The following is a 23,154-nucleotide window of genomic DNA, read 5'->3' on the forward strand; positions in this document are numbered from 1 at the left end:
TAGAATATGACGCAGACAGGGATATCTTATGAAAACCTTTTGCATATTTTAAACAAATAATTAATCGAAGACGGTAGAAAGTATATTACAATGTATTTTAATTATTTTTTGACAATTTCAGATAACTTTGAAATTCTAATTCAGTGTTTGTATTGCCTCAAAGTTGATTGCCTAAACGTACTATGTTCTAACGCATAAATTTGATTAAGCGGTGATGAAGCAGCATTTCCTGTTGAACACTGTAGCAAAAGCCGGGCATTGCTCTACGAGCAATGAGCCTGGCTAAAAACCATAAATGACAGTCACATCTACTTACTTTCTTAATAAAAAAATGACAAACGTATATAATAAATGTATGACTATTATACATTTTGTTATATGTATCACTTAGTAAAGGGTGCATTTCATACCAGACTTTTTCTGGGTCCTTGTTTCTCCACACAAGGATAGTGTATGATTTTAAAGCTAATTGTTCTTAGATCAGTCAATTAGAGAGATTTCTCTTGTTTCTCAGCAGAAAGATGCTTTTTTCCAAGTTTTTCTTTGATTATGTTAAATTGTCAAAACTTGTATTTTCCTTTGAAAATGTCAATCCAATGCTGGCAAAATTTTAAAAAAGATGTTTATATAGTCAATTTTAAAAGTTCACATTGCTTATATGTAAGTCAAGAATGGTACAATGTAACTTACACTAGAAAATTGTTAAAAGCTCTGTAAATGTATTTTGGACCTCTGAGGTACCTGCATTTGAGAAAAAAAATATTAAAAGTTACAAGGGAACGACAAAGCAGAGCATCCCCTTGCAAAGTGCATATCTTTGAATCAAGGCAACATTTGACATCGATCCTGGTGCAAATTATGTCACTTCCATTCTGCAAAGGAAAAATTAACACACACAAAAACTAACGCAACCAAGCTTGATACTCTATCCCCTTTAACTCCATTGCGAGGGGATTAAAAGGGAATCCATACTTGTATACACATGTATTGGAAAAAAATTAACCTTAATATTCAGTAGTAAACATACAATGTATATTTAAAATTTTAAATTATTAGGTAGTATATCCAAGAAATATTGTGGAATGCCCATTGTGCATGTTTGTCTTTACTGATTAATCATTAGCTGATTCATCTCTTTGCCAGAATCTGGGACAAGGTCATCGGAGGTGCCCATGGTATTGTGGTGTTTGTAGCGGTAGCTGTCTTTCTCACCTTCAAGCGACCACTTCTGAGCATGAAAAGTAAAACAGATATGATTCAATATCTAATGGAGGTTAGTTCTACTTTATTAATTGGAGCAGTTCCCCATAAAAATTAAACACTTTGTATAGGGAGCCAGAGCAAGTATGTCTCAAATTTTTAATGGAAATCATCATGTATACACACATTTTGGTGTAAGAATTTTTTTTCTCTATTTTCTATGTCACCAATCCTGTGATTTATCCCTTCAAACCCAAGTTTTGTTCATTTTCCATGAAGTTGCCCATTTTCCTGAATCCATTGTAAAAAATGAAGGTGGTGTAGATAAAACTGATATATTGAAACTTGAGATTATAAGAAATCTAAACACTTCTGAAAGGACAAGGTAGGGTAATGGCCAAATCTGGCCTCTTATTTGATGTAAAAATAAGAACACTGGTAAAATTGTGATAATTTGTAGTTAAGAACTTAAATTGATGCTTGCTTTAAAACCAGCTCTAATTTGGATTCAAAGCTTACATGGAAGCCACTAGAGGGTGCAGATGTAGGACATTTTCCGGCATTTCCTGAATTCTGGTGGATTTTCATATTTGAGATACTTTTCTCTTCTGAAAACATAGAGCACAAGCTTGCCTATCTGAAATTTTTATAATAAAATGCGTCTAAATAAAAAATTATGAAATAAATAAATTTGGTAGTTAGGCAAGCTTGTGCTCTATGTTTTCCGAAACAAAATGTGCTGTAAAATCAATGAAAATATGCATAAAAATATAAAAATTCGAAAATTGACCCATTTTCTGACCTCTCTGTGACTTCTGTGTGTTTCAAAACTTAAAACCAATTCTAATTTTGTGGCAGGGATGACAACAGGTTTCTATGGATAAACTGTTGCATCATTCTGAAAGACACTCCAAATCAGGGGCCAAAAACGGATCTTACCCTATCTTGTCCTTAATTATTTGATTAAAAATTATTTAAAGAAACAGGTGTTTTAGATGAAAGAGAAGGGTTAAAAAAAACAGTATCATCTTTAATGTTAAAAAGGAAATGGAAGAAAAAATTCAGGAAAAAAATAATTCAAGCTGTTTCCCTATATTTATGTGTGTTAAGTTAATTGTTTTATAACACAGTTGTTTTGGAAAATAAAAAGTTCTGTAGAATAAATAGAAACCATGTATGCATACATTAAAATTTAAATTGTTTCCCTGACTTAGAAATACATATAGGTTGTTAAATAAATATTTCCTTTCCTGGCCAATTACATGTAATAAACAGTGTAGATAATTGCATACAAATGTACATGTACATACCAGTAATTAATGAGCATGGACAGAGAGTTTTAATTAACTGACTGAGTGTAATATTTTTCAGCTCCCAGAAGATTGTGGGGATATTATTGTGACAATGGCTATAGACCTGTGGAACAAACAACACTCGTAAAAAGGAGAGAAATAAGAGAGAGAACTCACAAATGACAAGGAAGGGATGTCAGATAGTCATTATTGTAAAATCAACATTGCAAAGTGCAGTGTTCAACTTTGTTAAGTACACAGCTCATAGAGATCAAGTAACTGAAAAATGGAGAATACAATATCTATTGAATAATTGAATTACTGATAAAATTTTCAGAAGAAGTGATATATGTATATTAATCTAGTTTACATTAAAAATTTTCCTGTTAGATAAGCATGAAGATTAATACAAGTATTAATATTGAAATACTCAAACCACTGCGTTTGATTTGATTGTCAATTTCTCTAATGTGTAAGGAAATTATTTGAGAGTTTTGTGGTATACAGTTACAAAGTCTGATAGCATCAAATGAAAAACATGTTAGAATTCGCTTAACATAAAAAGAATATATTTGGAATAGAATTGAATATCATGAAGTAGGAAAAATATCCATACGATGGTATTTTCATTTTAAGAAATTAAATCTTATTTTAATCCTTGCTTGTCTTTACATAAACAACTATTAAAAGTTAAGTTTTCCGAAATAAAAATAGTTAAAAAATAGGTTCTGATTTTATTTTTGATTTGTAAACACGTTGCACAGATTTCTATTATGTGCTGAAAAGTGTTGAAACAAACAAAAATTTATGACCTTGACCTTTCGAACTCAAATTAATAAGGGTTTTTCTTAGGTAATACAGAGTTGTGAGAAATTCAATTACAAAAGCTCGAAAACTCAAGATATCACGCGGAAACGAACGTGTTACAGACGGACTGAAATACTGACAGACGGATGGACAGACAGACCTAGCTGCAATAATGTACCCCTCTCCCCCCTTTTTGGGGGGAAAGGCTCTCCAGAAAACATCGGATTAAAAAAAATCGGAGAGGGTTACATTATTGCAGCCAAGACAGACCGAAATAATATCCCCCAATTTCAGTAAAGCGGGGGGACAATAAACATTTGGTCTTATCTATCTTATTGGAATTCCAACAGATTCTTGGAAGACTTGGTTTCCGAAAACTCCACTTTGTCAATCAAAAATGTGGTAAAGGACTTCAAATTCAGTTTAATTAAAAATTAATTTCTTTATTGGGTTATTTTTATCACATTACGCAAAAAATACATTTATTGTTTTATTAAAAACATTCGTTAGTTTCAAATTTCTTGCGTGATCCTATATGGAGAACAATTACATCAATGGACCATTGCAGCATTTAGACAGTCGCACAATTTGCAACTTGATATTCAAAAATTCGTATGAAAAAGATCCAGCCAAGCGTGCACCTATTACACAACTTGTTCTACATGTTATCAATGGATTTACAGATCTCGATCGCGATTCGATAAATTTGTTCCAAGGAAGTAAAACCCGACCAGGAATACTGTCAGTAAAACATTAATATGTCGACCAGTGCTAGTAATTCACAATTTCTCGTGGACAAAGTTGAATATTCACCCAAATCTTTTTATGAGAGTTTCAGTAATCACTTGCCCAGGTTGGTGCAGGTCTCACGGGGTTACTATGGGGAGGAACAGGTGCAAACCTATGAACGAGGACAGGTGAGATTTTCCCAGGAAGTACTTTTTTTACGTTGTCAATGTGCAATGTCAGTTGATAATGCGTTTTAACTATTATTTTTTTTTTATCAGTGCGTAAAGTAGATTTGATATATGTAGTATTAAAGGTGCATGGACACAGATTTGGAGTTATAATTTTCTGTATAATATCACGACATATATATTTTTTAATAGCATTTTACACAAAAATATTATTCTCATTTCATCTAAAAGTTATTGAAACTTAAAAATTTTAGATGGGTTTGAATGTGATTACGGTTTGATTGACACATCCTTACACTCTCACAATTGTAAATTTAATTTTTAATACTTTGGAAAATTGGCAATCTTGTTGTGTATTAATGAAAATTAATAAGACTTCAATCCAGAAAAATAATTACATTCAGGGTAGAAGTGTTCGAAAGCAAAACCCCTTCACAAGTATCGTCATTCGGCGCTTAGTGTTGTGTACAGAGTTTAGCAAATTGAACACACCCGTGAAACGTACACAGTTTAAAAAAAAATCAAAGTACTGAAAGTACTGAAAAGCGGTTAGCATGCTTTCATCTAATACGTACCGAAAAAAGTGCATGAAATGATGATATTTAAGTATGCATATCTTTGTCCAATGTTATCAGAGAAAAAATAACAGGCATTCTGTTTTTGTAATACTTTACTTAATAGTAAAACCAATAACTTCCAAACTGATGTCACAGGTGGATGCAATCTAATTAAAATTAAATGTTCCGAATCCGCTACTGCTTCTCAAACATCTAACAACATCATATTTGGGGTCATGTAAGAGTGAATCTTCGATTAGCCAAAGAAAACTGTTCCTCCGAAATCTTGGCTTATAGATCAGATGGGTTTCTTGTTTTCACCACCGAACCAAAACAGCCGAGGAGTTTTGTAGTAAACAAAATATGCTTTGCATAAGCTGTGTTATGTATGACGTGAGGGTATCTTGTATAGTTTGTGCTCTTTCGTTTGCATTATTCACGTGCAGATGCCAGACTACAGACTATACATGAAATTGATTCCAGAATTACTTTAATTCAACGTAAGACAGTATCAATAATGATGATATGTAGCCGTGGAATTAATTTGAGAATTGTTTACCGAGGCTTGAATCTAGATGACCAAAGTTTTTGTGTTTACTAGTACATGTATTCATAATCGAAAGGTCGCTCTGATGTGACCCCGAATGGGATGTTAGATGTTTGAGAAGCAGTAGCGGATTTGGAACATTTAAATAAATTTTAATTAGATTAAAATGCATGTTTCAAAATTTAAACATGAGATTTCTTCAGTTTGAAAGACAGTAAGTGCATTTTTAAAAGTTCTCTCTTGGTGGCATCCTATCGTTCTCTGGATGAAAACAATTATGTTGATGTTGAAAATTTAATTGTCTTTCATGCTCTATTGAAGTTAGGTAATTGTAAAGCCTAATATAGCAAAAAACTAAAAAAATGACAAATTAAATTCTTTAGAATAATGAATTTGGAGTAGTGTAGATCTACAGCTGGCTAGTCAGAGAAAAAAAAGGATGACTGAGCAGAGACTTTGTAAATGAATTGATATCAGAGAGCTCCAGATGTGTAGGCTCACTGCGGGTGTAACCTGTCAACGAGGGATGCTTACTTCTTCTAGGCAACGCAACCTACCTCTTGAACTTTCAGGAGTCAGCTTTTCTTCTTAAATCGATCATTCTGTATTTTTATACAGATACTGAATACTTCCGTTTAGTAATATTATGAACTACTACTTGTACGGGAAGACTGGCGAGTAAACAAGATTATCAAGCTTTATGAAATGTACTTTATTGACTTTTCAAACAAGTAAATGTTCGAATAAAGTAAATGGTATATGAGAATCATTTAAAAGAAGTCTTGCACAATATGTCTAGATAAGGACATATAATGTGTATTTGCCTTATACTCTTCATGCAATATTGCTCTCAAATAAAACATGTGAAAAGGAAAGTTGTCTAATAAAAAAACACTAGTATTTAAAAATTCAAATCTACACTTAAAGTCAGTGTAACTTAAGAAGTTATCAGTGTCACTTTCTTCAATATGTCGGTTAAACAATATACACTGATTTCTTTTCTATCCATGTGCCTCTAAACACCTGTATCTTAATTTAATTCTTCTCAAACGCTCAAAATAATGATCGACGAATTGGACAAATTCAAATTTAAAAAGTATTTTCACAGCTAATAATACGTTCCCTAGGAATTAATCAAATTTTCAAAACTTATAAATAAACATTAAGTATGAATTTTAATTTTTTTCTAATTGCCAAGATTTTTCATACCTCATTCTTCTGTGAATAATAATATCGGTTGATTTTTAGAAGAGGGTCACAATGCCGATTAAAATTAATATATATTTATCCATTTTTTTTTCAAAATTAATTTTACTACTTTAAGTGCCCCATTATTTTTTTCAAAACTAAAAGTAAGTGATCCCTTATGATCGTTTGTACATGTAATAAATTATCAAAGACGGAGCAGAGTATTTACCCCTGGGAGCTGAGCTTTTAAAACTGTTTATTAGACAGAGAAGAAAACAAACGTTTCATTGTGGAGGCAATCCTATTGTTTCCATAAAAACGTTACAAAAAGTGTAAAACTTGCAGATGTATTCGGTGTTTTTATAAAAACGTTTTTCAGGTATGACTTGACTTAATACATGTAAATGGTGTTTCTTAATACTTTGGCAAGGAAAATTAAACTCGATCTAGAGATTTGCTGATGTTTTTGCAGTCTGTAATAACCTTCAACCTGCTGTATAATTAATCGTATCGTTCAACTTTCAAAAATAAACTAACAGTTGCTATAAATCGCGATCGCACGATGTACATGTAATAAGGACGAAATTCTCAGTTCTTTGAAGTTAGTGTTCTAAGTATTGTCAATGCTTTGGTAAATACTAATAAGAATTCGATATAATTGTTATAATAGCCACTCTTCGTACACAGCATATTGTCAATCTTTCACCAGGGGGCGTATTACGCCAACAGTATACAAATCATAGGAAGCGCTTTGCTGAAGTTACCGTTGTCGATAGGTAGCGCCTTGTGGAAGTTTCCGGTTTTGGTTGCAGAAGGATAAGGTTACGTGCGATAAAGCGTTGTCGATAGGTAGCGCCTTATGGAAGTTTCCGGTTTTTTGGAGCCCATGCCATAAAGCGGTTAGCTAGCTAACCGCTTAAAAACAGGTCACGAGCTGTGTTATTGTTGATGTTTACGATTCACCGGGAGCGTTTAATTGTTAAAGTCTGCTCTCACCACAACTGCATGGACTGACAATATACTGTGTGTATGATTTGCTTTCGAACATTTCTACTCTGAATTTTCTGGATTATAGTGTTAATAATAGTAATAAGATTGCCACTTTTCATGAGAATTAAGAATAGAATTAAAATTTGTGAAAGTGCAAGGATGTGTCAATCAAACCCGTGTAAATATTTGAAGTTTTGATAACTTTTAGATGAAATAAGATTTTTAATATATTTTTGTGTGAAATGCTATTAAAATATATAGGTCGTAATATACAGAAAATATTAACTTCAAATCTGTGTCCATGCACCTTTAAACCTTAAAGTTAAGAATTGTCTTAACATTGATTTTGATTTTTTTTTTGTAGTCATTATCCATAATGCACAACGCACTTATTATACTGCAAAATTATGAAATAATCGTGTTCACAGTGAAAGTTAATAACCTTTCAATTTACCTTAAATGTAAATTGTGTTGTATATTGTGTCGGTCATCATTTAAGCAGACACTTAATATACCTCCGGAATAATTCTTTAACCCATAGTAATTATAATATTGTTGATTAATAATTTATTCCAGAATCAAGTGCCTGTGGATCACTGGGATATATTGATAATTCAGTAGTAAAAATTGCTGTATCATTTTTTTTTAAATTTGTATTGCCATGCTGTTGCATTATAATTTAAAAGAGTCTTAGTTCGATCTAGAGAATAGAGAATTTTGTTGTTAAGTTACATTAAAAAAATGTTTTCATATACATGTATAACTTTACCGGTATAATTTTCAGTTTTGAAAGCAGAAAAATATGCCTCTTAATTGAAAGCATTTTAAAACTGTAATACGATATTTTTATCATTTTTCAACTTCATGCATTCATTTATTTTTAATAAAACGCACTAAAATTAACAAATTTTACATGTACATTTCCTCATTTTAAATAGCAGTGCTTTATAAATGTAATATTACTTCTCATTGGTTGTAGTTCACGATAATATGAACCATTTCATAATAAGATCTGAGAACTCACGTTACGAAAGTTGACATATACCGTAAGTGCATGGGAATGATGGAGCAATAGTGACGTGCTTGATAGTGCCCACCGGTAATCTCTCTCTCTCTCTCTCTCTCTCTCTCTCTCTCTCTCTGAGAGAGAGAGAGAGAGAGAGAGAGAGAGAGAGAGAGAGTTTTCGAAGTGTTTGCAAACATTGCAGCAGGCAAACATATTTCCCTTCAGCATATCATGCAATTTCTAAAATCAATATTAGTTATATACATGTAATTATAGATCGAAATAAGAGTATTTATAAAATGGTTTGAATTATTTCAAAAGATTGCATGGATGAATTTGCAAAAAATGTCATAAAAAGGTGCATAAAAAAAATTAAGGTTTGGGGTCTAAATATATTGGAAATAAAGTCCCTTTATGTCCTTATCCGCATTTAATTGTTCAAAAACATTCTGGAAACCCTCTTTATTTTGATTTTCATTTAGGAGATGAAAAAGACAATGGAGATTTGGGGTTTGAAAAATAGTCTTTCAAAGGTACTTCATAGAACCCATCTCTCTATAATGAACAATTTTTAACTACCTCGGTCACAATGCTAATACTGCTTGATTTGTTTTCAGAAGAAATAATCTACTAGCTTGATTGTCCCTTCATATGTTGAAGGAATTTAAAGTAGGTCCTGAAAGTTATTTCTCTGTTACACTAAACGTTAACGTGTATTGTTTCTGGATATGATAATTATTAAAATATATACCTAAGTCACGTGCATACATGCATAAGTAGTTCTGATAATTTGTCACATAGGCGTCGGAAGCAAATTAAAAGGGGGGGGGGCTAATTGAAAAGGGGGGGGGGGGCTAAACCAACAAAAGAAGGCCCCAATTTTCAATACATAGAAAATGTCTATCTTTGCAAAAAAAAAAAAGTGGGGGGGGGGCAACCCTCTCGGTTCCGACGCCTATGTGTCAAATAAAGTCACTGTCGCAAAATCACGGCCAAATTTACGATTCCCTCGTTAGAGAGAGCCATAAGTGACCCAAAACCAAGGCTCGAGACGATGCAGACAAGTAATCCGTCGGATTTCTTCAGACCAGATCTGACTTTTGAAATTACTTAAAAAAGTAAAGAGGCAATTAATGCACATGCGGTATTTTTTCCTACATAGATTAAGATTTTTAAAAAAACACGTCTAAATCAACTGTGGCCAAAAATTAGAAAATTTCCTTTAATATCCAACATCTGACTAAACCCTGTCATCTGTTCTAAACAACTGTTGCAGATAAACGTAAAAACACACTGACTGTGGGCAAAAGGTTAATAATAAGATATGGGGATAACGAACAGTATTCAAGCTCAAAAGCCCATTAAACAAATACCAAATAAGTGAAAACACCGATCCCTGAAACATCAGGAGTGGAATCAGGTGCCATGGAAGAGTGAGCATCCCCTGCCGACTGGTCACACCCGCCATGTGCTCCACTGCTTCTTATCATGTTCGGGAAAATAAGGAAAAATATGTAGGCAATTCTGCACTGAATAAAAATAACTATCAAAATTCTCTAAGAAGAGTCGTAAAATTTATGTCCACACAATCACTTAAAAGTAATTTTACTAGATAGATTTCCTAGATAACATTAGTAAATCTAGAATTTATAAGTAACCTTTACTAGGTTAGAAGGTATCTATATGACCCCAGCTCCACGTGACACCTATAACTCACTATCTTAGCCAGTAGATAGAGTGATTACAAATCTCGCCGAACGCTCTGCTAGACTTACTTTTTAAATTATCTAGGTATTTTTTTCAGTGAGTGTGTAAATAATGACATAACAATCAATATGAAAAAGGTCAGCCAGCATTTGACTTAATGAAAGATTGTATTTGCTGACAAGGTCATTATATCGACCATAAATTTTAAGAAATGATGACCTGAGAAATGAGACTGCTAATATCAACTTGTTTGACAATAACTTACCTCGTTTTAGAAATTGCTCATACGCAGAACAAGCTTTTCCGTATCGAAGCAACTTAGAGATATAAACCCCATGTGCAGATGACAAGGGTATATTGCCGGATATGTACTAGAAGTTGAGGAGTGAAAGTTAATTATAAAAGTAATCACGTTTATCATACAGCTTTGTTGTAAGATAACCTTTAACTTCTTTTTCTAGTAAAATATTCAAATATAAAACAAATTTGTCGATCAGCCTTTGTGGTACCTTTTATTTCAAGCTCACCTGGATATATCTTGTCGACATAAGAATAGAAATTACCATTGTTAATTGCCAATACGTCGACTATATATCAGGTCTCTATTTTGAGTTGAAGGTCACAGCAAGTATTTTATTCTTTTAACATAAATGATTGTAAATGAATTCTGCTTCGTGTGAATTCAAAAATAGGTCTGCTTTTAACGGGGAGAAATTGGTACCCATGGGAATTCCAATAGATTGTTGGAAGACCTTGTCTAATCTATTACGCTTGTAGAGTACCATGACATCCTACTATGACGAGTAGGATTTCTCCCATAGCCAGCTTTCTCCCCATCCTACTCCTCCCGAGGGGAAATCTCACACCAGAGCCAAATTTATCCCCTCTTTCTTTCTCATAGTAGAATTTCCCCCTTCTTATAGAGTCAATATAAACCATTCTTGTTTAAAATTAACGACAAACTGATTTTTAAATAGTAAATGAGTTTTTTTCTTACTTATGTAGTATAAATTTTCTAAGGATAAATTTCAAATCATGGAGTCTCAACCCAAATGTTTATTTATTATTCTTTTTTTTTAACAAATGCATATGTAAATATCCTCATCAGATTCGATGTTTTAACAAAAATTAGCCCAATATCTTCCTTCGTATAGTAAAAATAAACATTGCCAAAAATCCTTAAAAATTGAAAAGGTCGTTATTCCTTTTAAAAAACAAGATGTGTTTGTGAAACACTGATGCCCCCGTATGGCAACATAGTGAAGATTAAACTTTTCTTAGATGCAAATTTAATATATTGGTACTCACAGTAGGGTCTCCTTACTGGAAATACAATAGTAAAACATGAAAGCCCTATCACCATCTGTTCCCAAGTTATGGACAGGCTTAAGTTTTTTTTTTTCATAAGTACAGAAATCTTCAAGATCAAGGTCAGAAGGTCAAGGTTCTTGGTACCCAATGAAAGGTCTTTCCACAAAGATCACATGTTTGAATTATGGAAGCCCTAGACCTTAAACCATTCAAAAGTTATGGCCAAGGTTAAAAAGATTTTAATAGTACGTTAAACTCGAAGATCAAGTTCAGAAGGTCAAGGTTATTGGTATTGAATGAAATGTCTTGTCTGAAGAATTACATACATATGAAGTATGAAAGCCCTAGCCCTTACTCTTCAAAAGTTATTGCCTAGGTTAATGTTTTTTCATAAGTCTTGAAATCTCAAAGGTCAAGGTCAAAGGGTCAAGGTTATTGGTATCCAATAAATGCATCTTGCTACAAAGAATACATATGTGAAGTATGGAGGCTCTATCCCTAACCTTTCAAAAGTTATGATCAAGGTTAAGATTTTTAAAAGTAAGTCAAACTCTAAGGACAAGGTCAAAGGTCTTGATATCAAATGAAAAGTCTTGTCACAAGCATTAAATATATAAAGTATGAAATCACTAGCTTTTACCCTGAAAAAGATATGGTCAAGGTTTATTTTTTAAAAGTAGGTCAAACTCCAAGGTCAAGGTCAAAGGGTCAAAGCTCTTGGTATCCACTGAAGCGTCTTTTTACAAGGATTACATATTTGAAGTATGAAAGCTCTAGCCCTTACCGTTGAAAAGTTATTGCCATGGTTAAAGTTTTTTCATAAGTACGTAAATCTCCAAGGTCAAGGTCAAAAGGTCAAGGTTGGTTGTATCCAGTAAAAGGTCTTGCCACAAAGAATATATATGTGAAGTATAAATGTCCTGGTATCTACTGTTCAAAAGTTATGAGCAAAGTAATAATTTGAATTTTTTTTGTTAAAAGTGGGTGAAATTCCAATGTCAAAAGGTCAAATTTGGTGGTACCCAAAGAAAGGTCTTGTCACAAGGAATACACATGTGAAATATGAAAGTCACAGCTCTTATATACTAAATCAAAAGTTATGGACAAGGTTAAAGTTTTTCGGAAAAACAAACAAACAGAGAGACAGACAGACAGAAAGACAGACAGACAGACGGACACGATAAAAACTATATACCTCCGAAACTTCGTTTACGGGGGCATTTTACGGGGGCATAATTATTGAAGCGGAATAAAATGCCAACTGGAACTTTAACTCATCAAGATACACCCCATACCAAAATCAGCTCAATATCTTCAAAAATTTAGGAAAAAAATGCAGAAAACCACTTGAGACAGACAGAAGGACAGCTAGACAGAAAGACGGACGCACAGACGAAGAGTAGACCTACATGTATAGTCCCCCTGGTTTCATCGATTTATTTGATCTAAAAAATGGTTTGACAAGTTGCTGGGGAAAATGAAATTTAAAATTTTTCATTTTTCATTCTTCGTAAACGTATGTTCAATATATCTGGTCACCATTTTAAAGAAGGGACGCTATCTTGTAACAATGCACCACCCCCTCCTCTCAAAAACCTAACCAGCAATTATACTGTATTTCTTGGGGGGGGGGGCTCTGGGAGAAATCGCACTCTATAACTACTATACAGAGTAGGGTCCCCCCCCCCAGAAAATTGACTCTGGTGTGGGATTTCCGTAGGGGAAATCCTGCTCTATAGTCAGTTTTTTGTAAGGGAAATCCTACTCTAGAGCCAGTTTTCTGGGGGGGGGATCCTACTCTAGAGCCAGTTTTCCGGGGGAAAGATTTTAGTGGGAATGCCTACTCTACAAGACCGGTTCATAAAAGTAAGCTTTTTTGAAGATGCAGAATTACTAGTATCTTGATACAATAAGGACACAATTGCTCTTATCCAAGAAGGGTCATTATCTAGTCTTGACAAGGTTCTGATTTAATTAGACTGTGTTGATTTCAGAAACTGTTCATAAGAAGGTTCGGTTCCCAAGAGAGGGTTGTGGCTACCGTACTGAACGGGCCCCGGTCTCTGATCCACAAAAAGATCAGCATACCAGTGGAATACAACGCTACCTTCTGTCTAATTTCTAATAAGAAAGGTAAAATTGAACTACCTTTTTGAAAAAAAAATTTAGGACGATTTTACCCTTACTTTGGACTTTCAGTAGGGCGTGCCTTTCTCTGCGCTTCGTAATGGCGAATACTAGTAGATTCTCATTTGTTACGAAATTAATAACATTAGGAACTTAAAATTGTTGTTGATAACGATGAGACGACTTATGCCCCACCTCTGTGCCGTGAGAGAACTTTTAATTGGCTATTTACTACATCAGTTGACATTCGGCCGCATTTCTATCATATGTATATTTCAACAGTGAAGGGAAGCTGTGTAAATTTCAGAAGATAATTAGGTAACGTCGAGAATGCCGCGCCTTACTGAAAATCCAAGCTAGGCGTGTAATGGTCCTAAGTTCGTGGTATATTTCACAATTATTCAGATTTAACAGATTTAAAATCTGCAAATTTCGGAAAGTGAGGCAGGTCAAAATTTTACCCTGACAGTCCAAGGAATTGTGAGTATATAAAAAATGGGGAGTATCATATAAATTTTTGATATGATCCATTACATACAAATCATACTGTTTATCAAGTCTTGACAGGTACTCAGTAATCGGTATATATAATTTATTTCAGGTGCCACATGTAAGAAATACAAACTACATAGAGTACTTTCCAAGAATAACGATAAACTGCCCATTGACGTCCTTTTTATTCCGGATATGACATCAGAACCTCCTGGATCTAACTGGTTGACGAGCCCCACGGACCAACTGGTCCTGCGTCTGACTCGACGATACCGGGATACGTTTCTGCTTGGCCACGATTTATCAGGAGGTGCATTTAAGAATAATCATGCACGATATAATTGCTCCAAATTTGTAGTCAAGCAATTTTTTTTTTATAAAATCTAGTATTAGATTATTGACAAACAAATTGATGAAACAAAGAATAATAGCAGTCTCGTTTAAAGTCATTATTTCGTAAGTTTTATGGTCGATACAATGACTTTGTAAGCAAATATTGTACAATTTAACATTGAGTCAAATGTTTATTAACGTTTTTCATACCATTATTTACACATGCACTGAATTGATGACGGATTTTTCCGTTATTTGCCGATCATGTGGCAGGTGTGACCGGTGGGCAGGGGATGCTCACTCATCCATTAAACCTGATCCCACCTCTGATGTTTTTTTTGGAGGTCCATGTTTGCTCTGCTCCTATTTTGCAATGTTTTATGGACTTTTGAGCTTGGATACTGTTCGTTATCTCCATATACATTTTATTCTATGGAAAAAATGTCGGAGCATACAAAGTTAGACCCAACCATGAGAAAAGTAACATAGTTAATTTCCCTTTTCAGACAGAGTAACCTCCATTATCCAGAAGCTTCCCCTGTACCTTACAGAAATGAGGATATCGTTAGTGGTGGGAAGAACGGGCTACGAAAAGCAGGAATGGGACAATTATACCCACAACTTAAGTGAAATTTGTGACACACAAATAAATTGTGACAATTATTTTGGAAATCCGGGTATACTTGTTTGGTTAACTATATATAAATTTTCATTAAAACCGTACTTTTGTTTTTATAATTAAAAAAAATTAAAAGAATTCAAAATAATTTAGATACTAGTATGTAATTTTGACTTATATAACAGTATCTAGCTATTTCAAATTAATACTTTTACTTTCGTCTAGACATTGCTCTTTATGACAACGACTCGGAGGACTTCGATGCAACAGTTCGGGTACCAAACGTATACTGTACACTACATGACTGTCTCAGTGAAACCAATGTATACCAGACTCTTCATGGCTTAAAACCCGATTCCAGTCCAACCGAGGAAAAATGCAACACCTATGAAGTTATATCTAACTGTGACAGAGAGAAAGAAATCAAGGTGCCACCTAAAATTCCTCCCAAACCCAACACAAAGAAATCTCTGTCAATTCCAGAAGAACAAACTGCTCAAAAACCGATTGCAGACGTCTCAAAAGATGACGTCAGACCTCTTGTTCCTCGACGAAGCGACACATCGGCCAAGGGAAAGGTACAGCGACATATTTCTACTTCGACGAAAGCTAAAATCACCACTCCCTGTAATGTCAGCATTGATGAGAAGGATGGAACCACTCCAAAATCAGAAGAAACGCCAAAATTACCCCCCAGAGGTGGGGACTCTAGAGGAAAGAATGTCAGGGGCAATCCGCGTGTAGAAAATACGAGAGTAAATGTGAAGGGAATGAGTTTGACAGATGTGGGTGAATTGTTAAAAGAACTTGGACTTGAAAAGTATGTTCCCGTATTTCAGGAAAAGTGGATAGATGGTGCAATATTGAGCGAACTTAATACAGATATTTTACATCAGGAATGTGGTATGGGCAAAATTGAAGCTGTAAGGCTAATGTCGTTTGTTCAAAAAGGGCATATACCAAGATAGAAATGTGCTGAACTTATTGTACAGAAAAAATGTATTATTTTGAAAATCTATTCTTGAAAAGGTGAACAATTATGAGGAAGAGCTGGTTCTTCCTGGTAATACTAGTAAATTAGAATACGAGCACGAGTCAAACACATTATGTACAGTTTTCAAGGCCAATCAAAGGTTCCTGAAAATAATATTATGATATGTACTTTTAATATCAACCGCTTGACTTTCAATGCATGGTCATACTTTCGATCTATTTTCCCCACTTCCGGTCCTGGTACGTATGTGGGCATGCAACACACTTTGAAAAATTAAGCACTTTGAAAATTTATTTCAAAGTGCGTTAAAATTGTCGCACAGACGGACATCCCGATCACAATACTAGTATGCCTCCATGCTTTTCAAGCAATGATAACGTACTCTTCAAGAAAGAGACGCATAAAGTAGAATTTTATTGACACATTGCACATAAAGATTATTTAGTAAAATGCTGTTACTGTATTGATAATCACAGGTAATCTCGTGGACAGCCCCCCCCCCCCCATATATACCCAAGGTCAAAATAATTTTTGATGGTGGGAGGGGTATATGCAGGCACGTAGCATCGTTTTTGAAAGTGGGGGGGGGGGAGCCAGACAATTTTTTTTTTTACTTTTGACATGCAAAAAAAAATTGCCCAAACTCGAAAATCCTATATCGTGTGGGTAAAGGGGGGGGGGGGTTACAGGCCAACTTTTTTCAGATGCCGACTTCTTTCAGTACCAATTTCTTGCACACAATACTGCATTTCCCTTATATTACTTTACCGTAGTATTAACGGGGGGGGGGGGGGTCAACCTGTCTTTCAATCAACATTTTCAATAGTAAATGTAATGTTGGGAAAAAAGTGATGCTACGTGCCTGATATGGGGGTATCCTGTCCACAAGTACCTGTGATTTTGCCAAATGCTTACTCAATCCAGAAAATGTCAAATATAAAAATCGGAGAGGGCTACATTACTGCAGCTAGGTTTAAATCTGCCGATTTACATGTAGATAACTGGCAGAAACAGACTGCCGTTGCTTTGCAAGAATGTGATTGTCAACGTTTGAAACTAGCCGTACGTTGCCTGTGTATTGTTAGATTGAAATACGGCTCCAGAATGCTGCAAAATTGAAAAAGCATGTGCAGGTAGAACATTTTAGAAGAATTACACGCTTAGTTTGGACTTTCAGTAAGGCGTGGCATTCTCGACATTGCCTAATTAGCATCTGAAATTTACACAGCTTCCCATAACTGTTGAAATATACATATGATAGAAATGCCGCCGAATGTCAACTGGTGTAGTGAATAGCCAATCAAAAGTTCTCTCGCGGCACAGAGGTGGGAAATAAGTCGTCTCATCGTTATCAACAACAATTTTAAGTTCCTATGTTATTAATTTCGTAACCAATGAGAATCTACTAGTATTCGCCATTACGTAGCGCCGAGAAAGTCACGCCCTACTGAAAGTCCAAAGATAGGGTAAAATCATCCTAGAGTACCTTTTCCATCAAAGTCCTTTAAATATGAACATGTAATATCGTTTTTCATATCATTACACTACCACCACCAAATCTTTCAACGTCCCAGAAGCAGTTTTCTGCCTTAATACGTTCATTACGAAGCACTGTTAAACTTATGGCAGGGTTTACGATAAACATTCTGGACTAGTAGCCAAGCAAAAATGTTAAGCGGTGTTGCTGTGGTCAAACTCTGTTGATCTGAAGTCGATTTCAAAAGAGAAAGCTTTAATTTCTCTCCGCACCCCATCCGCGCGACCTGGGCTTGAGTTTTGAGCTCTGTTTTTAACATCTCGACCATGAGATGGTTTTTGCAATGGTAAAACAATAGCATGAATAATGAATAATCCTCTTGAAATAATTCCAGCATTCCGTAGTCAACTGCAAACGCTCTTGTTAGATGTTCTGTGCAGTTCAGGGATAGGTAATGCTGTAGATAATGTCATTGTGAAACATTGATGAAATTTACGTAATCCTTTGAAGCGATCCTGCGCTGTTGATATCACACGTGGTCTGTCATATTTTTTGCGAACATTGGTTGTTCCTTGTTAAAGGTATGTTTTATAGGTTAGATATGGTGCTGTGCGTAACATAAACCTCTTGCAATTGTTGAATGTGGTACAAGGATTTTTAATTTTTAAGGACCATGACCACAAGTGGATTTGCACCCACAACTTAGGGATCAAATCCTTGCTCCATGACTCTAGAGCTCTGACCACTGTGTCAAGCAGGTGACCACTACTTGCTAGCTATACTGTCTGACTTATGGCCATTAATCAGTAAGGGATTTTTCCTTGGGGACAAGTAATTGGACAGGGGACTTCATCCCAAGTATTGATCCATCTGCATCCTGCAGTGGATTTTAATCCACAACGTAAGGATCAACTCTAACCATGTCACTGGCCCTTGTGGGCAACCCTTTAACTATATATCAAATTTAAGCAAAATAGTATATTACATTCCTTCCTGGTGAGTTGTAATATTAGTTTTGATTTCATAGTACATGTGTATTCACAAACAAAACATTTTCAAAATTTACTGTCAAATACATACATTTTTGATCTTGTTTCTCAAAAATACAACCATTTCTTATGATTTTGAAATAAATTCCTACATCTTTTTTCTGTTTCCGTTTTGAAAGAAATAAGTTCTTTGCATCACATTGTATATCCAGTTTCTGAGTTCCACTGGTCCCGTCATTCTGGATTTTTAACCATTAATTGTATAAGAGCAGACACCACATGGACATTCAGACTATTACCTAAAGTCCTATACAGCTGAATTCGAGATAAATCCTCAGGAAAGTCTACAATGGAAAAAAAATCAATCCTTTTATAAAACACAAATTTACATCATAATTCCAGCTACAGCTACTGGTATTTTGAGCCTTTTTTGAACTTTTAACTCATGTGAGCTAAAAATCTAGCATTTAAGTAAACACTAACAGATACTAGTAAACAAAGAGGAATCAATGACCCTGGTAATTAATTTGGCAAAAACTGTTTGTTATAACCATCATCAGCTTACCATAGGTGGATGGAAAGCATAGGAAGTTGGCAATCTCTCTAGGAGTGAAGTATCGCAGTTGTAACCGTGACAACACTTCATAATCCTCATCTGACCAATCATCTCTATTCTTCAGTTCTTGAGTTCTATCTTTTAACTCACTGGCTTTTTCCATATTCTAGTATACAAGAAATATTTTCATACTAAGAGTGTATTAATTTATCTATGAAAGGATAAACCTTGGTAGAAAGGAGATCATATTAGTTTACATGACAATGTAATTAAAATTAATTGACACAATAAGAGCAACTGTAGTTGTCATTTTTATGTATTCGTGCACATGTAAGAGCTGATAAGATATATGGTTTGAAAAACTACCAAACAATATAAATACTTACAGAAATATTTGTAGACATTTGGAAAATGGAGCCTGCCCCTTCCATAAAGTGACCATATCTAGAATAAATAGAAACCAAAAAATATATAATACACATGTACTGAAAAAGGAAATTTATATTCATCTCCGACCAATATATGTGAAAGCTTTATAACCTTTTAGTGAAGCAAGTTGTCTTTAGTAAACAAGGAAACACAATGTCCATGACGAGAAACCTCTTCAGTTCTTTTTTGGTCAACAAAAAGGAATCAAAATACTCAGGAGGTTTGTTCTCTAAAAAATTCAACACAGGGCAGCAGTCAGGATAAGGACTGGAGTCATCCTCTGTTATCTGTCTCATGTTATGCCCCGCTGTCTGTAGGCACTGCTCTCGACAGATTGGACATGTCATAGCAATGTTTCCCTGAGAAGAATCATTAGGCATATTTTCTGTATGTCTGTCCTCAGTTTTGCTAGAATGTTCCACATCTGTTTTTTCAGTCTGACACTCATTTTCACTTGAGGATTGAAATGTACTACTTTTCCCTGGGACATACTTTAAGTAATTTTCCTCTGGCAGTTTAGTCAGAATCTTCAAAAAAGAATTTCAAATTTAAATCAATCTTTTTTTATAAATTTGCTGTAGAGTACTGTAAATTCAATACACATGTAGTATAAAAATAAAACAAAATACCTCTGCTGAAGTTTCGAAAGAAAACTTTAAAGATTCTCTTTTAGCTATGAGGTAATATCGTAGTCTTGAATTCGGAATGCCAAACTGGAGTGGTGAAAGCAAAAACTCCTGCATAGAAGTCATATGTAATAATTAATAACAAATAATGCTTAAAAACAAGATAAATGAAAATAATGTAACAAAGCTGAGTTTAAGTATCATTTCTTTTTCTTCAGAAAATTAAATACCTGATAGGCAAAGTTGCATTCCCTTAATGTTTCACGTAACTTAAGGCAAGTGTCAGATTCTTCAAAGCCTTTCACATTTTCAATGAGGATGTACTTTGGACAGTTATTTAACCTAGTACATTTAATAAACTGAATTTAGTATCCACATGCAATTAAAAATTTAAAAAATTTATTTCTAGGACAATAGCATCTTCGCTAGCCAAGGGTTTCCGATCCGAAATCTAGATTTCGGATCAGAAACCCTTGGCTAGCGAAGATGGGACAATAGGACAATTTTCAACAAAAAATCAGATTCATCCAGGAAAGAAAGTACTATAATTGCAGAAAATTGTGTGGAAATAATTTATATTCCTCATTTTGGAAGGAGGTAGTATATGGTAAAGTTGAACTTCAGTATCTCGAACACGGATATCTCGAATACCATGGATATATCCTCGAACACGGATATCTAGAATACCATGGATATATCCTCGAACACAGATATCTAGAATACCATGGATATATCCTCAAACACGGATATCTCGAATACCATGGATATGTCAAAATGACTGGGAAGTCCTAACCACATATTTATTAAGTATTTTACCCTTGATATCTCAAGCTCTTGGATATCTCAAAGTTTTTTCTGGTCCTATCAAGTTTGACCATTAGTATAACGAGATACAAAAACGTGTACAACTAAACTTTGTAATAATTAACACAGCCACTAATACCTTGGAAGTAAGGACAACAGATGAAGGAAAGAGCTGGTTCTGATGTCATTGGCGTCCAGTTTCTTACCAACTCTAGTGAATGGTTGACAAGGGGGACTCATCAAAATCATATCTATCTTCATCTCATCAAGCTTTTTGGCAGATAGTGACTGAAGGAAGTACATGTGAATAATAAAAAAAATATCAATATATATATAGACATATTGCAAAATTTCTAAATCTATTTTTAAAAAGTTCCAAGCAAAATCTAGAGGTACTGTGAACAATGAGCTCACTTAATGATACCCCCGCCTCCCATATGTCAACGTTTTGTTGTGGAAAACCCAAAATATGTTTCGGATCAAAAAGTAAAACAGGAGGTGCACAATGGCAATATGTAATAAAGATTCTGTGAAAGTTTCATCAAATTTCATTCAGTGGTATGAGAGAAGTTGTGGATAAGAGATGGGTACCCCAAAGCATAAAAGATGGACAAACATACCCTTTAGCTTTTCAAGCCGGGGGGGGGGGATATAATAAACATTGATTTTTAGCTCTACTGGTCAGAGACCAGAAGAGCTTATGCGATAGTAATGCGTCCGGCGTCCGTCCGTCTGTCTGTCTGTCCGTCTGTCTGTAAACAATTTTTAAAAACGCTACTCCTCCTACAATTTTAGTCTGATTTCAATATTACTTGGCACACAAGTAGACTACACTAAGATACATAGAATAGTGCATCGGTTTTTGATTTTGATGAACGGTGTTGCCATGGTTACTAAAAATAGAATTTTCTGTGAAATTCCTTTAAAACGCTATTCCTTCTACAATTTTGGTCTGATTTCAATATAACTTGGCACACAAGTAGACTACACTAAGATACATAGAATAATGCATCGGTTTTTGATTTCGATGAATGGTGTTGCCATGGTTACTAAAAATAGAATTTTCTGTGAAATTCCTTTAAAACGCTATTCCTTCTACAATTTTGGTCTGATTTAAATATAACTTGGCACACAAGTAGACTACACTAAGATACATAGAATAGTGCATCGGTTTTTGATTTCGATGAACGGTGTTGCCATGGTTACTAAAAATAGAATTTTCTGTGAAATTCCTTTAAAACGCTACTCCTTCTACAATTTTGGTTTGATTTCAATATAACTTGGCACACAAGTAGACTACACTAAGATACATAGAATAGTGCATCGGGTTTTGGTTTCGATAAACGGTGTTACCATAGTTACTAAAAATAGAATTTTCTGTGAAATTCCTTTAAAACGCTACTCCTTCTACAGTTTTAGTTTGATTTCAAAATAAGTTGGCACACAAGTAGACTACACCAAGATACATAAAATAGTGCAATGGTTTTTGATAAGTACAAACCAGTAGAGCTACAGTCTCGACAGAGACTTCTGGTTTAATTTCAGTGCTGTTATATCTTAAAAATATTAGTATTAAACATTTATTAATAATATTACCTGACTTGTAATAGGTATGATACATTTATAGAAATCTGGACAAAAACTTATCAGTATTTGTTGAATTTAATTTTGATAAGGAAAACATAAAAGTGTCTCACCTCAATTCCACAATCCATTAACTTGGTTCCAGGAAAGTTGTGCTTGTAAATCTTGTTTGCAGTTGTATTCACATCAATGGCTGCTACTACCTCGTGAGGTATACCACTGTCTAACATTATAATGAACAGAATCAAATTTAAATTGTTTGTCAATAGTGTCATGTTGTAAATTTTGAATTTACCGGGTGGCAGTAAATACAAAATGTTGTCATGTTGTAAATTTTGTATTTACTGCCACCCGGTAAATTCAAAATTTACAACATGACAATAGGTTAAACTTAACTTCTTGACTGAAAGATTTATATGGCTATATGTCCTTTTGTAGATTCTGGAAACTTTCAAGAAAAACCACATGGACCTACTTTCTTTTTCTAATTTCGTGTTCATCAAACCCGATTAAAAATAGACCTATAACACGTTTCCTTTGAAATAACAATTATAACATTTTTCTTCTTCCAACTGCGATAGCTGCAAGAGAAAATAATCATA

The 23,154-nt window shown here is 34.4% G+C and overlaps 2 protein-coding genes across 2 annotated transcripts; one reads left to right on the top strand and one right to left on the bottom strand.

Moving 5' to 3' along the window:
• The first annotated feature begins 4,038 nt into the window (after window positions 1-4,038).
• LOC134246113 (uncharacterized) lies at window positions 4,039-16,532 on the top strand. Its single transcript, XM_062728390.1, has 5 exons — window positions 4,039-4,216; window positions 13,517-13,655; window positions 14,251-14,451; window positions 14,981-15,151; window positions 15,319-16,532. Exons 1-5 carry the CDS (start codon window positions 4,058-4,060, stop codon window positions 16,059-16,061), a joined length of 1,413 nt encoding a protein of 470 aa, XP_062584374.1. The 5' UTR covers window positions 4,039-4,057; the 3' UTR covers window positions 16,062-16,532.
• Window positions 16,533-18,604: 2,072 nt separating this feature from the next.
• Window positions 18,605-22,798, bottom strand: LOC134246114 (tRNA (cytosine(38)-C(5))-methyltransferase-like). Its single transcript, XM_062728391.1, has 8 exons — window positions 22,666-22,798; window positions 21,108-21,256; window positions 20,395-20,506; window positions 20,168-20,275; window positions 19,650-20,065; window positions 19,496-19,553; window positions 19,119-19,275; window positions 18,605-18,897 (listed from the first exon to the last, which is right to left on the bottom strand). Exons 1-8 carry the CDS (start codon window positions 22,780-22,782, stop codon window positions 18,788-18,790), a joined length of 1,227 nt encoding a protein of 408 aa, XP_062584375.1. The 5' UTR covers window positions 22,783-22,798; the 3' UTR covers window positions 18,605-18,787.
• Window positions 22,799-23,154: the final 356 nt, after the last annotated feature.

The sequence above is a fragment of the Saccostrea cucullata genome, unplaced genomic scaffold (genome assembly GCF_032062105.1).
Source record: "Saccostrea cucullata isolate Sc308-1 unplaced genomic scaffold, CSIRO_AGI_Scuc_v1 ctg47, whole genome shotgun sequence".
NCBI classification, from domain to species: domain Eukaryota; kingdom Metazoa; phylum Mollusca; class Bivalvia; order Ostreida; family Ostreidae; genus Saccostrea; species Saccostrea cuccullata.